The 16,538-nt window shown below is 42.9% G+C and overlaps 1 protein-coding gene across 3 annotated transcripts in view; it reads left to right on the top strand.

Moving 5' to 3' along the window:
- The window catches only part of pnpla6 (patatin-like phospholipase domain containing 6), a 29,351-nt gene extending 14,669 nt beyond the window's left edge, over positions 1 to 14,682 (top strand). The window contains exons 21-38 of one of the 3 annotated variants that reach the window (XM_080463309.1): positions 226 to 339; positions 418 to 493; positions 616 to 765; positions 911 to 974; positions 1,181 to 1,349; positions 1,756 to 1,938; positions 2,022 to 2,140; positions 2,283 to 2,439; positions 2,655 to 2,771; positions 2,923 to 2,992; positions 7,246 to 7,362; positions 9,460 to 9,608; positions 10,138 to 10,290; positions 11,112 to 11,228; positions 11,305 to 11,392; positions 11,666 to 11,811; positions 12,707 to 12,816; positions 12,906 to 14,682. In XM_080463309.1, the coding sequence (XP_080319435.1) occupies positions 226 to 339; positions 418 to 493; positions 616 to 765; positions 911 to 974; positions 1,181 to 1,349; positions 1,756 to 1,938; positions 2,022 to 2,140; positions 2,283 to 2,439; positions 2,655 to 2,771; positions 2,923 to 2,992; positions 7,246 to 7,362; positions 9,460 to 9,608; positions 10,138 to 10,290; positions 11,112 to 11,228; positions 11,305 to 11,392; positions 11,666 to 11,811; positions 12,707 to 12,781 (2,064 nt within the window). In that variant the 3' untranslated portion in view covers positions 12,782 to 12,816; positions 12,906 to 14,682. Of the gene's footprint in view, positions 1 to 225; positions 340 to 417; positions 494 to 615; positions 766 to 910; positions 975 to 1,180; positions 1,350 to 1,755; positions 1,939 to 2,021; positions 2,141 to 2,282; positions 2,440 to 2,654; positions 2,772 to 2,922; positions 2,993 to 5,393; positions 5,511 to 7,245; positions 7,363 to 9,459; positions 9,609 to 10,137; positions 10,291 to 11,111; positions 11,229 to 11,304; positions 11,393 to 11,665; positions 11,812 to 12,706 lie in introns of all 3 variants that reach the window. The other 2 variants (XM_080463308.1, XM_080463310.1) reach the window with 2 other exon arrangements.
- The last annotated feature ends 1,856 nt before the right edge of the window (positions 14,683 to 16,538 follow it).

Raw genomic sequence — 16,538 nt, 5'->3', positions numbered from 1 at the left:
AGTGGAATAAACCTCAGCTCAGTTAAGTTGAAAATTATTGAGAGGTTAAGAGAACTTTATTAGTGGGAGTGGTGAAGTGTCTTTGCATAATATTATTTGTAATGAACTTTGAGTGCCTTTTACCAAGATATGAAGTTAGTTTGATTTAGACATCTTTCATAAAGAATCATTTATGAAAATAGCAAATAGCTGTCAACACAATAGCTTGTTTTCTTCATTCGTTAGGTGGAGGCCTTGACCAGGCAGCCGAGGGCCACCACAGTCCACGCTGTGAGAGACACAGAGCTGGTTAAACTGCCCGAGGGAACACTCAACAACATCAAAAGACGATATCCACAGGTTTGAGGCTTTATCAAGGGACGTTTGGCAGGAATTCTGCATGCTGTGTGGCACCAAGGTTTATTTCTTTGTGTTCAGGTGGTGACAAGGTTGATCCACTTGTTGGGTCAGAAGATTCTGGGGAACCTGCAGCAGGGTCGTGGGCCATTCTCAGGTAAGACAGAGTTTATGATGGTGTTGATATACATACTTTTCCCCTCCTCCTTTGCGAGTCCAGCTTCTCTCTCTGTTTACACATTATTATTGTTATTATTATTATTATTTTGTCTTTTCAAGGCTCAGCCCTCAGTCTGCCCAGTATGGCAACAAGTGCCGATGTCACCAACCCTGCCAGCAACCTCTCCACTGTGGCTGTGCTGCCAGTGTGCGATGACGTGCCAATCAATGCGTTCAACCTGGAGCTCAGCCATGCCCTCAGTGCCATTGGTAACCTCACTGATTTTCTCTTTGGTCAATGTCCCTTGTGATTAATGGATTCTTCTCTCGTTCTAAACTAATTTAGTATGTTGAAGAGAAGCAGACAGTTTCCTGGATTCTTACATCTGGTGCTTCTTCTGTCTGACCCCTGCAGGGCCCACCCTGTTATTGACCAGTGACATAATAAGGGAGCGTCTGGGTGCTTCAGCTTTGGACAGGTCAGTCTGATAGTTAGGTTCATCTGAGCATGTTATTCCCGTGTTCAACCTAACCTCTGTTGGTCACTGTAATTCTGACCAATCTGCTGCATGAAGTTGGTGTTGTTGCATTTCCTTCTCGCTGTTCTTTTCTCTTGAATACTGTTTTGTTTCTTTGTTTTTTTTCCAACTCATCCTCCTCCGTGCTTCACTTCTCTGTCCGCTAGCATTCATGAGTATCGTCTCTCCGGCTGGCTGGCCCAGCAGGAGGACATTAATCGGATTGTCCTATACCAGACTGACAACAGCATGACTCCGTGGACTCAGCGCTGCATCCGCCAGGCTGACTGCATCCTTATCGTGGGCCTTGGGGACCAGGAACCTGCCCTGGGAGAGGTGTGTGTGTGTGGGTGTGTGGGTGTGGGGGTGCGGGTGCGTGTGTGCGTGCGCGCGCATGCGCGCGCATGCAGCATGAGGATGTCCCTGACAACTAATATCTTGTCGACAAACAAAGATTTGAATTAGGACTAATTGTATCGTCTAAAAGAAATAGAAAATACTCAGCAAACAGCCGAAATAAGCTCCATAGTCAACATCGGCATTAATTTCCTGAAGTCTTTTTCTTGTTTTAAAACTGATGTCTACTATAAAGCTGCTGTGAGGGGGGGGAATACTCTCCAACTAGCAGCAGGCGGCTGCATAACATTCAATCAGCCTTACACGTGTTTAATTTGGAGAAAAACATAAGAATGGAGATAATGTCACAGGTAACATTTAAACTAATTTCTGGTTTGGCCTGCAGTTGGAGCAGATGCTGGAGAACACGGCGGTCCGGGCTCTGAAGCAGCTGGTCCTTCTGCACAAAGAGGACGGTCCTGGACCTTCCAGGACAGTGGAATGGCTCAACATGCGCAGCTGGTGCTCAGGACATCTTCACCTCAAATGTCCCCGCAGGGTGTTTTCCAGGCGAAGTCCCAGCAAACTGGTGGGAAATCTTCTGTTCAGTTTGTTTGTTTGTTTTTTCTTGATTGTGTGGAATACCATCATTTGTGCTGTATAACTCTGCAGAGGGACGTTTATGAGAAGGTGTTTGAGAAAACAGCAGACAGACACAGTGACTTCTCTCGGCTGGCTCGAGTGCTTACTGGAAATAGCATCGCCCTGGTGCTGGGAGGAGGCGGAGCCAGGTGAGCAGACACAACGTACACTACCCCTTCAGTTTACCATAGTTCGCGATTACATATCTCCAGGACAGATATGTAATCAGAAAACCACAATTTGTGTTTTGGTTACCTGCCTGTTGTTAATCATTTATGTTTCGTTGTGCAGAGGCTGCTCTCATGTGGGTGTGATAAAGGCTATGGAGGAAGCAGGGATTCCTATTGACATAGTGGGCGGGACATCGATTGGTTCATTCATTGGTGCTTTATATGCTGAGGAGAGGAGTGCCGTTCGAACCAAACAGAGAGCCAGAGAGTGGTCCAAGGTACAATACACAGTTCAATTGTGATTCCAACTCTTGTCTTTTATAGGACATATTGTTTTTGTTTTTCATTGATGATTTGCTCCTATAAACAAATTATTTCTAAATCATCTTACATCCTTTAAAATGTAAATTTCTGCTCACCTTTCCATTTCAAATGAGAACAGGCAACCAGCATGACATAGTCGACTCTTTTCTCTGCCTTTGTTGTGAAACAGGCCATGAATTCAGTCTTTAAAACCGTGCTGGATCTTACCTATCCCATCACCTCCATGTTCTCTGGCTCTGCCTTCAACACCAGCATCTACAAAGTGTTCCAGGACAAGCAAGCTGAGGTGAGGCCAGTGAGGAAGAAACAAACCGTCACAGTGGATTTCTGCAGTCAGAAGTCGTGAGGGCCACTGTTTCCAATCAGGCAACAGAAATGATTAGAAAGTTCTTTGTACAGCTCCTCAGTTTATGAGAATGAAAACTTTGTGTCCCCAGGACCTGTGGCTGCCATATTTCAATGTCACCACTGACATCACAGCCTCAGCCATGCGTGTTCATCAGGATGGTGAGTGACTGCTGAGCTGCCTGCTGGGCCAACAGCCCTCCATACTATATTACTACATTGACAGGCTATTATTTCTTTTTAGATTTAGACAAGTTCAAGGAAGCTTGGTTACTTTTGTACTTTGATATATTGCACATTTACTACATTCCTTTTAGCCCATAGTGGTGCACAAGACATGGAAAGTAAAGGGATTGAGCAGTTACTTCAGTGTTTCTGAGCACTTAACTCGACTTAATCCAATTAATTATTTGAACTAACGTGTGAACTTGGCTCTGCTTTTGATATGATTCAAATTTGATTAAAGTAGCGGTTGCAAGAAGTGAAATGGCACGGCAAATACTGCATTGGTCCATATATAAGGCAGCACGGGGGCATCAGAAACAAGTGGAGTACCCAAAACATGACAGATGAATGCATTGTTCTTCAAGTGACTGCACTGCATGTTCTCGTCTGGTTAAGACGGATTCAATCCGTATTCTCAAACTAAGCCAATGGTAGTTTCTAGTACAATCACTTAAGGTGCATTTAGTTTCCATGTCATCTGAATGATGTGTCAAACCATACGGGAAGCTGACTTGTCTTCACTCTGTGGTCTTCTGTGGGGAAAGTAACTATTTCATCCACTCCTATTTCCTCTGCATAGGCATGTTAGTTTTAACCTTGAATGGACGAAGCCACAGCTTGTTCATTATCACATCAGAACCTATACAAAGGAAAAACACTTTGAGTTCTATGCATGGGTATGTTAACTAAAGATGTGTTCTGTTTCACTTGCACAAAAAAATGCACCATCACTAACTTGTGCTCAGGTGGATTTCTGTGATGTGAAATGTTCTCATGTCAAGAAACTCTACAAATCCAGCGGCCAGTTTTCTCTCGCTTTCTCTAATTAGGGACGTGCTAACCAGTGAATGACAGCGTTATGCACCACTTTTATCATACTTTTTTTTTTTTTTTTTTTTACAAAGCCAGCTAATTGGTTACGGAAGAGTATCAGAAATGTTCCATTGCAGTGGATTGCTGGATTTGAGGAGGTTTTGAGAAGTTTTTGGCTTTTTGCAGAGAAGCACTGAACGCTCATGTGCGCGTCTTGGCATGTGGATGAATGCACTAACAGCTGGAGCAAAGCCTGTTCTGTCTTTCTTTCTTTCTTTCTTTCTTTCTTTCTTTCTTTCTTTCTTTCTTTCTTTCTTTCTTTCTTTCTTAACGTTGTGCTTCACATGTAATATCGCTAAAACTGCCATCTTCTCATTGTTCTTTTGTCCATCACTTACATCTGAAACTCCCAGAAGAAGCTTTAGTTGTACCAGTTAACCAAGCCCTTCCAGATATAAGGACATCATTTCCTTGGAGTAACTAACTGCGTCTCTGACTCTAAAACGCTGAAGCTTCTCCCTTGTCCATGTCAACATGTAGGATCCAGAACACTTCACTTTGTCTTTCCCCTCCTGCCCTTTTTAATGACTTCATATGTTGCTTCCTTCATTCTATCACTTCTATTCTTTGCTTTCTGTAGTTTTCTGATTTCTAGCTTGGTGCTTTATTGAAAATGTAATTTTGAACTCAGAGTTGGAAAGGAAATCCCAATTATTTAATTCATGGATGTACAGTGCAGCGTGTGCTTCTGTCGTCTTTATCCAGTGAGAAAGATTCAACAATTCATCTTACAACCTGTGTATTCATGGTGCATTTAATTTATTTAGGGTTCACCCTGCAGCTTTGTTGTCAGTCTACAGTGTCGACAGTTCAGTTGAAGGGACAACAGTCTGAAGTGATGCTCTCTCTCTCTCTCTCTCTCTCTCTCTCTCTCTCTCTCTCTCTCTCTCTCTCTCTCTCTCTCTCTCTCTCTCTCTCTCTCAATTTTATTTCCTCCCTCATTTCTTAAACTAGTCATCTAACAACTCTAATACTATTTGTTAACGTGCTTTACCGACATGCCAAACAAAGAGCATTTTCTATTGTTTCAATGTAAACTTACACACATGTTCACATTCACGCTCTTGTATTGGTCGTCCATTACAACATCGACAAGATTCAATGATGCCTGATGATGAAAGTAAAAAAATTATAAAAGTATTGATGTTATTGTTTCTAAATTTGAAATTTTGGAAACTTTGGAATCGATAATGTTTTTACCTGATTAGACTTTACATTTGGTTAAATACTGCAGTTGTACATAATTCTTGATAAGATTGTAACTTCCGTATTCTCCGTTTTACTTTGTCGAGTCCTCCTCATTGTGTTGCAGGCATTTCTTCCTCTTGGTTGCTTTTACTCTCCCTCTTTCTTCCTTTCTTATTCTGCATTCTTCTACTGTTCCTCTCATGAACTTTCCATCTGTGACATGGAGTCCGGCTCATATTTGATGTATTCCTCCTTCTCCATCTCCATTTCCTGACAGGTTGCGTCTGGCGCTATGTTAGAGCCAGCGCCTCCTACACCCCCTATTTACCTCCCCTGTGCGACCCCAAGGATGGCCACTTGCTTGTGGATGGTTGCTATGTTAACAATGTCCCAGGTCAGACTTTAAATACCCGCTCACCAAAAACCTCCTCCCCCCATCCCCAAGTTGGCACTCAGCCACTTGGCTACCCTCCTCTTCTTCCGTCTCCCTCCCAAGTACTCACTTATAACTAACCCCACCTCAACCGGGTGGACATTGGGAGCCCATGGATTGGAAGGAAAGACTAAACCCAACACGTACCTCCAGATTGAAGCAGCCACAGTCACATATTTTACTAAATTGTGACGGCAGATAAATCAGATTCTTCCTCCCACTGGCTTTGTTATTCTCGCAGACACCCAGTGCCATACGTAACCCGTTGACGTCACCTTCTTGGTTTTTCTCCATGCATGTTGGAGCATCCATGGGTCACGGAGAGTTGCATGATCATCAAGCTTCTTCTGGTCTCCTGTATTTGCAAAAAGGAAAATCCCCTCTATAAAGTTCTGGATGTTGCTCCGTACCTCCATCATCTTCTATATTTTTATTTTTCCAAAAGACAAAATCACTTACTTGTAGTCAGCTAAGTTTAGTTGATATAAATGAGACTTGATTGATTTGGAAGGCATCGATTACTGAATAGTTAAGCGGACGCAAGGCTGACAGTGTTGAAAGAAACATTTGTGCTTGAATGGACAGAATGAAGGGCTGCAACATCAGTCTCTGTTGTGCTTCAGTCTATGTTTTCGGTGGGCTTAAATGCCGCTGTTCTGTGCAACTTGTTCCGTGCGTGAAGGTGTCCTGCTTTTGTTTCATTTCAGTCATCTTTACCCACAGGACCATGTCCTAGTCTCTCCTACCCAGCCCCTGTCCTCTCCCCTGGCTTTGCTTGCTTTTACGTGCATGCAAGTTTTGGTAAGCCTTATCTGTATATATTTTCATGAATATATATTGAAGGCATGTGTTACTCTTTATTTTGAACCATGTCAGAGTATGTGTTCTGGATCCTGCTGTTGATCTTTGTAGCCCCCCTCCCCCCTTGTTCAAACTTGATCAATCTCTTAAAAGTTGCGATGAAATTCGAGAGCAGGAATGAAAAGCTGTCGGTGTTAGTTCCTCTGAAATCATGTTTCAGTGAGGCATTTCTGCCTCCTCAGCATTCACACATATTTCCATGCTCAGTCGCACCCCTCGCTTTGCTCTGTGGTGCTCCTTATCCTTCCAAACCATGCAGCACCCAGCCTGCTCCTGCCCCCTGCTGGCACTGAGCTGTGCTGCAGGACGGGGCAGGCTGGCTGCTTTCCTGCCATGTTCACTGTCTAAATATCTCCAAACAATGTCACATCAGCATCTGCAGCTGCTTGTTTTTTCAAAACACCAGAGCAATAAAAGAAAGATTTGCACTCCTGAATCAACTCAGTTAATGATAACTACTTGTCATCAGAATTTTGTCAGAAAGAGAAGCAAAGCGGCATGAAAGAGAACTGGTGGGACATCGTGTGGAGATTAAAACCTTGGGTCTCTGTGGTGGTTGCCATTTTTACTTTTTTACCTTGTGCACAAGTCACACAGGGTCTCTGTACAAGGTAATGAGGTTTGCAGTGGTGTACAGCAGAGTCTTAAGGTGAGCAGAACTCCAGTCCTAGCCTTTGCAGGGATCGGCTTTCTTCTCTTGTCCGACCTCCCTCTGGTGTTCGGATTGCGGTCTGTGTCGACACTAACCTGAAACATATAGCCAACGTTATTGAGCTGTTATCCCCCTCCCCCCCTCCCTCCTTCCTCCTCCCTCCCTCCCTCCATGGTGTGCCAGGCTCTCTGTGGCGTTATGTACGGGCAAGCATGACCCTTTCGGGGTACCTGCCGCCTCTCTGCGACCCCAAAGATGGCAACTTGCTAATGGATGGTGGCTACATCAACAACCTGCCAGGCAAGTACCGGTGGTAACTCCCCCCACCGCATCCCACCCCACCACCTGACAGTGCCCTCGAGTTCTAGCCATCTCCTGCCTCCCAGAGGAGGGGGAAGGTGGAGTGATGGATGGGGGTGCTCTGTTTAGGGGATTTAATCCAGGTTGTAATCTTTAGAATGTCGGTAAGTAAATGCCGGCTTAATGCAAATAAAGAGAAATTGTGTGGGAGCATTGAGTTTTCCCCATTTGAACAATGAACCAGATTGAATTGAATTATCCAGATTCTTACCATCCAGGCTTACCGTCATTGTCATAAAAAACAGTGAATTTGTTGAATAAAAGTAAATGTTTGTGGTTCATTTGATGGGGAAAAGTCAGTATTTAGAATATATCGAGACTGTGTTTATGTGTACATGTTGATTGAGGGGATTTCTCACTCTTAAGAAATTCTACATCATACAGGAGAAAAGTATTTATTCATCAAACAGCCCAGTGTCACGTGATAGAAGAAACCAGCCGGTGTTTGGGGGAGAAAAAGCAGGATTACTTTACATTTGAGGAACAGTTTAGAGCTACACACACTGGTCTGTTTGATGATTAAACATTTCTTTTCTGCTCAATATTTTCCATTAAAGGGGCTGGGTGATAGTCCTATTCATGAGTTTCCAGCAAACGCTTTGGTAATATCAATCATATTAAGTTTTTTTTTTTTTTTAATAACTTGTCTAGGCAAATTGATCTATGAAGGGGACCTTCTATGCTTTCATTTCCTGTGAGTGGGTTAGTATTGAAATTATGAAAAAAAAAAAGAGTAATTAGTAGATTTTGGTGCAAGCAATGTCAGCGTGTTACTTGTTTCTTTATATGCTGAGCAGCTGCAGGCGAAAGCCTTCTGAAATTACAAGCTTGTAGGTAAATGAGCAGTTCCCTGATCTTTACATCCTGTAAAGCTCCGGTTTATGTGGAGTAAAAACAGAAATGAGCAGAGTAGATCCCCTTCAATACAAAACTAAATGTCCTTTTTTGAGTGTATTTAAAGCACTATCCTGCTCCCCTTAGTTCTTGTCCAGGGAGCAATTTTAACTGTATCACTCAGCCCCACAATCATATTTTGTAGTCTTTAATCTTAAAACCGGAATTTAAATTTGGTTTCTACTCGGGGGGGAATGTATGGTTCATGTTTAAAGTGTGGGAACAAGCCAGTTTGTTTTTTGTTTTTTTCTGTCTGCACACCACCTAAATACAAATCTGTGTTACCTGCAAGCGTTTGACTATGTGCCAGGCCCATAGCACATATTGCTGCAGTGTTTACGCACAGTAAAGCAAGACAAGCTGCTTTTAGCTTTGAATATGGTGTGCAGATGAAAACTCCCCTGAGTCTCAGTGTGTAAAATAAGGATAAATAATATATACTCTGTACTGAGAAAACAGACATATTTCACAAAGCTCCAGACTGCGTCTCACAATACTTCATTCGGTCTGGGAATCATGTCCCCTCCTGTTTTGTCCCAGGCGATCTTCTCTGAGGTTTGTGAAATATGTTTATTTTTTATTTTTTTTCTGAGCTCAAAGATTGATCCAACTAGAGGAGGCCTCCTAAAACCAACATCCCTCTTTGCAGAACTCTTTTGTTCCCAGTTCTCCCTGAAGACTCTGATTTCATGGTTGCCTCTCGTAGACTGGATTAGAGCTTCGGGCTTGTGGGATGTTGTTCTGTTTCAGTTTTCGAATAGACTGATCACCACAAAAATACCCACAGCCGTCAGGCTGTGCTTGACACCAACAAGTCGATGAGAAAAGGTCATGACATCAGGCCCCGTGCCTGTTGTAAAGAAAGTACTGTTTTCTTTTTCTTAAATTGCACTTATGTGTCTTTAATTGGCATTTAAATCCGTTGGAGTGTGTCCCTCCACTTTAAGAACGGTGTTTTTGTGGTGTAAGCCTGTTGGAACATTGAGCCTCCTCTAGTGCAGAGAAACTGTGTTGATCCTCAAACCATTTCTGAATAACAGGATTTGTTGTTTTATCATCCCTGCTGGATCTTGTCCCGCTGTGTTCGTACGTCTTGTGTGATTGCTTGCGCCTGTGCGAATACCAACGTTACACGTCCAACAGCGGACATTGCGAGGAACATGGGTGCCAGAACGGTCATAGCCATCGACGTGGGGAGCCAAGACGAGACCGACCTCTGTAACTATGGCGACTGCCTGTCTGGCTGGTGGTTGCTGTGGAAGAGGATCAATCCCTGGGCAGAGAAAGTAAAGGTAGAGTACGGCTTCGCAGCACGACGCGCTGGAAGCTTTCCAGAATGACACTTATTAGGGAAACTGTGGCATTCAGGAGAACATACAGCATTTGGGTGAAGGAGCTTTAGTATTGACTTTGGACAGCACAGGGCTCATATTGTGTCACGATGGTGGCTTTAAAACAAAATATTGCCTTCCTGAAGCTGCAAACTTCTTCCTGAATAACAAGGTGCTCCGGATTGGCCGTCGTTTTTCCAGGTGCTCAGGTCTGTCAGACGAGCTCCCAAAGCAAGTTTTGTACCATTCCAGCCAATAAAGAAAAATACTTTTCATGTTCACTGCATCTTACTTAAGTATTGGTGTCACTTTTCTATTTAAAACAAGTTTGTCAGCTCAGCTCAAACACCACATCGAGGTTTCTAATGCTTCTCATTGATAGAGAGCATTGCCCACTGTGCTGCAGAAAGAAATAATTAGAAAGTATTTCTCATATAATTGGTGGTAGATTTTAGCCGAAATTAAATCCTCAATCTTCCCACAACCACAGGTGCCCGACATGGCAGAGATCCAGTCACGGTTGGCCTACGTCTCGTGTGTCCGGCAGTTGGAATTGGTGAAGAAGAGCGCCTACTGCGAGTACATCAGACCCCCCATCGACCGCTTCAAGACCATGGACTTCGGCAAGTTTGACGAGATCTATGTGAGTTACCGCCACGCCGTGGCGTTTTTAATAGTTCAGCTCTGAACTCACCCGACAGCCTGTGCAGGACGAGTCCGAAAAGAAGTGCATGGTGTTTTGTGTTAATATAAGAATTAGGAAAGGATTCAGCAGCATTGCCACGGTCTGGTTTCCCATTACCATTTTGTTGTTTTTTAAAATACTGCGTGTGAAGCCTCAGGTTGGGTAATGAACATGTGTAAAGCTCTGACAGTGGGAATCTAGCCAATGTGCCTTTTATGTGTACTTTGATCAGATCATAAAAACAGGGCGACTCCAGCTTGATCATGATTTCCACAGGCCAGTCGACTCGGTTCACATGCTGTGATTTTAGTCTGATCAACTTTTAAGTCAGATTGTGTGTGGTCCATGCAACAACAGTTCTGAGTTTTCACTGTGTTAAATGGTCATTTCCATTCAGGACAATCATTAATCATTATTCTGAGTTGCTTGTTTGTCCCCAGTATGAAATATAGTACATTGCAAAATTACATATTCATGCTTATTTAGGATTGCATTACTAATTGGGTCACTTTAGTAAAAAGAACAACGACAGCTGCAACCTGTGATTCTGTTTTTTGTTTGTTCTTTTCTGCGGTAGCAACAAACTTTAGTATTGTTGCACTTGATTATTTATAGAATCCAGTCTCGACTGCTGATGTTTGATTGATGAGCTGTGTAAAAGTTAAAATGCCACCACCTAGTAAGGTCATATAAAAACATTATTTTAATTTACTTCCAGTCAACCCAGGCTTGTGCAATCTGTATTTTGCGTATGTTACTAAAATGACTTTGCATTTCAGGACGTGGGATTCCAGCACGGCAAGCTCTTATTCACCGGCTGGGCCCGGGGGGACATCATCGAGAACATGCTGAAAGACCACCGTTCAGCCGATTACAACGACAGCAAAAGAACCGACGTGAGACGCCCCCAATACTTTCAAATCTCAGGTGAAGTCATTCAGAATAAATTGACATTCCGTCTTTGTGTGTCAGTCCTGCACGTGTCCGGGAGCCGACTTCACCGACCTCGCAGAGATCGTATCCAGAATCGAGCCGGTCCAAAGCTACGTAGCCCCAGAAGGTATGGCGCATTACTACCCAGGAAGTAATCCTCGGTAATATTCTCCTTTAAGGCAGTGCTGGAAGTTTGGTTTTTTTTAGGTTCATTTGAGGCACATCCACTCGAGGTTCCTCTCAGATCATGACAGATTTAATCAGCGTCATAAATAAAGAGGCGGCATCCTGCACCTGCTCTCTTTTATTGAAATACAGTGGAAACTGTCCCTGAAGCTTTATGGGTGCAGTCACACCATAAATCCTCTCCGTAATGTCTCCCGTAAATCTCTGCCTTCAGCCGAGGAGTCGGACTGTCTGACGGAGTACGAGGAGGACGGGATGGACACGGTGAGAGAGGAGGAAGGCGAGGAGGAGGAGGACGAGGCAGAGGACCCTGAGGACCACTCCCCTGGAGAGTGGGGACAGAACGGAGTATTCCAGACTGTAAGCAACTCTTGAAAACAAAGATAAATAAACACTGACGAGTACTTGTTCCAAAAGATCCCATTGCTTGAGGAAGTTACTTTGCATTTTTGATAAATGCTGACGGCAGAAGAGTAATATTCTACATGTCTTTAATAATAGACCATAACCAAGAATTATTTCAGTATCTTGTTGTTTTGTTCCAAAACTCATAAATTCATTCATAATCAAGTCTCACAGGTGTGATTACTCACATAAAAGAACTTCTGAAAAAACAAACAAATTCCAAGATAATCAAAAGTTTACGTTTCCATATGATTCAATTCAAATGTTGACAATCACACAATTTGTCAACATGTTTCATTCTCAACAATAAATCTAGTTAAACGTCATGGTCATCCAAAATAAGGTCTCATAAGATGAGAATATTTTATGAGATCAGATGTTTTTTCAATAGTTTTTTAAAATTTGGTCCACATAAGTTTGTGTCAAAATAAGAGACCAAACCATTACTGACTGTATTAAAACACTTTTCTTTCAGATTAAGCCTGATTCCTTCATTACAATGTGCTCACAAGATACATCCAGTCAAACTCTTTGAATTATCTTCACTTGATCAACTTGTGACAAAAAGAGGGAGACCACGCTGCCGGCTCAAATAAATCAAAGTAGAAAAGTAAATATATAGAGAGATGAGATGTGGAGATCAGTGCAGTCAGCAGTTTCTGGGCTCGGTTAGTGGAATGTGTGTGTGAGAGTTGTGACGTGCAGAACGGAACCAGATGAACGAGTTTGATTTGTGCTCATGGTCTTAATGTACGTGCAGCGTTAGGGATTCACCCAGAGACAGCCTGACCACCCTGCTGCTCTCCGTCCACTCCCACACCCAACCTCCTGCTTCTCTTCTGCCCTGCAGGATGAGGAGAAATCTGTTCGGCGGCGCAGGAAACTGGCCAGTGACTCCAACACCTCCGAGGTGTCCGACTGCTGACAGAGGGCCGCCCAGGCGTCGCAGGACCACAACAGGTGATTTGTCCAGGCTGGAGCCGCGGAGGTCACGCTCAGTCTCTGCAAACTCCCAAACTCAGAGCTTTTTTTGTTTTCCCATCTGGAAGGGGGAATCTGCTCTTCATCCTCTCAGCTACTGGATTGTTTTTTGCACCTTTTTTCGGCTTCCTGAAACCTGCGATCAGGATCTGAAGGTTTACGCTGCCCGCTGTTTTTCTCAGACACTCCCAACTTCAGCGAATCAGAACGTCTGCATGTCTCCTCGGCGTCTCCGTGTCGCTGCAGTCCTCACTTCATTTCTCGTGTGTGTGTGTGTGTGTGTGTGTGTGTGTGTGTGTGTGTGTGTGTGTGTGTGTGTGTGTGTGTGTGTGTGTGTGTGTGTGTGTGTGTGTGTGTGTGTGTGTGTGTGTGTGTGTGTGTGTGTGTGTGTGTGTGTGTGTGTGTGTGTGTGTAAGGACGAGTGTTTGGTTTGGAAGTGCAAAGCTGTGATTTACTGAAAAAGACGAAGAGAACCGAGACAGAGGAGACGGTTAAGGTTGATATCACATGTAGGAAATGGACAAGAACATTAAATCATAATATATTTAGAGAGAAAGATGTGGACCAGGGTCTCAAATATTCATTTTAATTTAAAGATTACAAGATTCTTCTGAACTTGTCCACACTGTATTTCAGGTTGTTCACTATAGGTTTTATTTAAAAAAAAAAAAAAAAGTGCATTAAATGTGAACATTTTAAAATCTTTTATTTTTGTTTTCTTTCAGTTTTAATGGTTTGGCCCAGTTGGGATCCAAATGATGGGGCGTCTCTGTGGCCCTTGGTCTAAATTGAGACTGTAGAAGTAAACTCTAAGTGAAGACAAGTGAAGAAGGCGGCGCAGTGTTCATTTAATTTATTCTCTCTTATGTCTGAGTCACGCGCAATAGAAGTGATTTGTTTTTTGTTTTTTTGCACTGTCAGTAGAACTGGACAGAGGATCAGTCTGGTGTGTGTGCGTGCGTGCGTGCGTGCGTGCGTGCGTGCGCTTCAACTGTTAATTTCTGAGATGATGCCAGATAAAGACGATGCCTTGTTAACCAGTGTTCGACCCAGCGTGAATATTTTGACCGACACTACGCGACCAACTAACGTGTGCCTGCTTCTGCTTGACACACACACACACACACACACACACACACACACACACACACACACACACACACACACACACACACACACACACACACACACACACACACACACACACACACACACACACACACACACACACACACACACACACACACACACAGTGTACTCAGGGTTCCTGCGTATAACTTAAACATTTTAAAAAAGAAATAAGGTCCTCTACCAACACATTTAGAAAAAAGAAATCTCGAGAGAAGTCTTTTAGATTTTGAAAATACGCAGAAATCTTGAGTATTCCTAAACTTTTCATGGTCGGAGCCTCACTTTGTGTAACACTGAATTCATATGGACCTCTTGTAATGGGATTATATTATAAACTATGTTAATACTCATATATGTGTATGAGGTGGACATTTGTGAGCGGACGCTTTGCTGCAAAATAAGGGAACCGAAATAAAATGATGAAACAGTAGTTTGTTCCTTTAACACGACTTCAGTTATGATGAACAGTTGCCAGACTTGCTTTTTGTTTTTGTTTATTTTAATTAATTTACATGTGTTAACTATTGGCTTTTTAAATCGGGTGTGGGAGATCTTATTTGAATTAACTTGACTTTAGCTGTTTTGCACTGAGATATTTGAAGTATTCCTGACTCTGAAGATGTTTGGTTCAACATTACCATCCACCTTGAAATGTCAAAGGAGTTAAGAGGTTAGAATTGAATATGCATATTTAAAAAATAAAAATGATATGCACTCTGTACTGTGTTTCATCTCGTCTTACATCTTTTTATTTCACTTTGAAAACCGTCTGTTCTCAGACTACAGGAAGTACCACTGGATAGAGATGGACTGAGATGATATTTATTTGTTTGTTTACTTCAGACCAACATTATTACGGTCGTTAGCAGAGATAAGTGAACTTTTACTTTCTGGAGCTCATTAAACTGCAGAGATACACTCCTGGTTTTGTCACCAAATTAAATTTTGAACTGGCAGAAACTTTAAATGAACGCCGGCTCAGTCTGTACACAGTTTGCGTGTTCTCTCTGCATGTGAGGTTCTCTTCCTACATCCAACAACGCGCACTGGAGGTTAATTGTTGACTTTAAATTGCCTGTAGGAGGAATTGATTTAGAAGATGGATTCATTGATCGATGTCTTTCTCAAAAGTGTTTATTTCCAATTCTGCTTAAACAAATGATGAACAAACTGTAAATACATTTCTGTATGGTAAATGTAAGGTCTGCATGGTAGGTCCCTTTCTTTCTGCATTTATACAAATAACTGTGAAGATATTGTGACAACTACAAGGACGAAGTACCCGCTGACACAGAGGCGACAAGGTTAGTATTTTTTTCACCCCAGAACACGGACGTTGGATGATTTGGACCAAAGGACATTATTGACATTTGATTGTGCGAATGCTGATTCTGAGAATTATTTGCATGAAACCCTTGTCAAAACAAAAGTCAAACATTTTTAAGACATGCACAACATCTTCTTGTTTCCCAAGGTGGAAAGATTCTTTCACAGTCGTGATTCCGTCCAGCAGAGGCGGTCGTATTCTAGTTTTATCGTCCAGATCAGTAGTTTAATAGTTGAGACCACTGATAGCGTCCGATTCCTCCTCCGTCCATACGGATGTCGGGTTCTCTTGTTTTCTTCCTTTAGAACCTCCACCAACGACCTTGTCTACAAGTAATTACACCTTTTACTCTTTCACAAAGTTTTACGATTGAAGTTTTCCTTAAATAATATAACATCTTCAAGCAACTAGTTGATTTTTACTCAGATTGTGTTTTTGCTCCTCACACTCCTCTGTCGGTTGTTGGAGGGAATATTTTCCTCCCAAGTAATGTGAAACGCTTTCTTTTCATTTTCAAAACTTATTTTGAATTTCCAAAGACGGTTATTGCATAGTAACAAATTATCACAGTTGCGTGAGCCTTTTGAAACATGCACGTTGCACATGTTGATGAATTTCTGAAATGTTGCACAATCCTACTGGAAAGTTGAGGTGTTCTTTTTGCTTCTTTTAATACGTACTCTTTTTTTCCTTTTAGATTCACTGCCAAGCCCTTGATGGAATCCATGTTTGAAGGTGGTATGGCAACATGTCTTGCATGCCACGGTATGGTGGAACCATATCCGTGAAGCTGTGTACCGGTCTGCCTTGAACACGTTCGGGAAGAGAGAGGAAAAATGAGGACCGGAGCGAGCTGTGGTCCTTGAACACAAGAGACAGCCCATGGAGAAGACGCCGACCATACTCCGCCAGTCCCGCAACAAATCGCCCGCAGGTGTGCCTATGACTACTGGCTGAAACTGTGTCAGGATATTGAGACCTCTTCTGACTGTGGGAACATCCGCGCCATGTACGAGGGCACGAAGAAGGCATTTTGCCCAAGCATCATCAAGATCGCTCCTCTGAAATCTACCTCGGGAAGAGTGATCCCAGACTGCAGCAAGAGGAGAGCTGGGCAGAGCACTACCAGGAACTGTACGCCAGGGAAAACCTAGTGTAACCCACAGCCATCGATAACACCACTCCACTGCCTACCATGGAGGAGGTTGATGCCCCACCCACCATCGAGGAACTCTGCAAGGCC

Source organism: Lipophrys pholis (assembly GCF_963383615.2).
Source record: "Lipophrys pholis genome assembly, chromosome: 5".
Classification (NCBI taxonomy): domain Eukaryota; kingdom Metazoa; phylum Chordata; class Actinopteri; order Blenniiformes; family Blenniidae; genus Lipophrys; species Lipophrys pholis.
The sequence above is the reverse complement of the archived record's forward strand: the minus strand, read 5'-3'. Positions and strand labels throughout refer to the sequence as shown.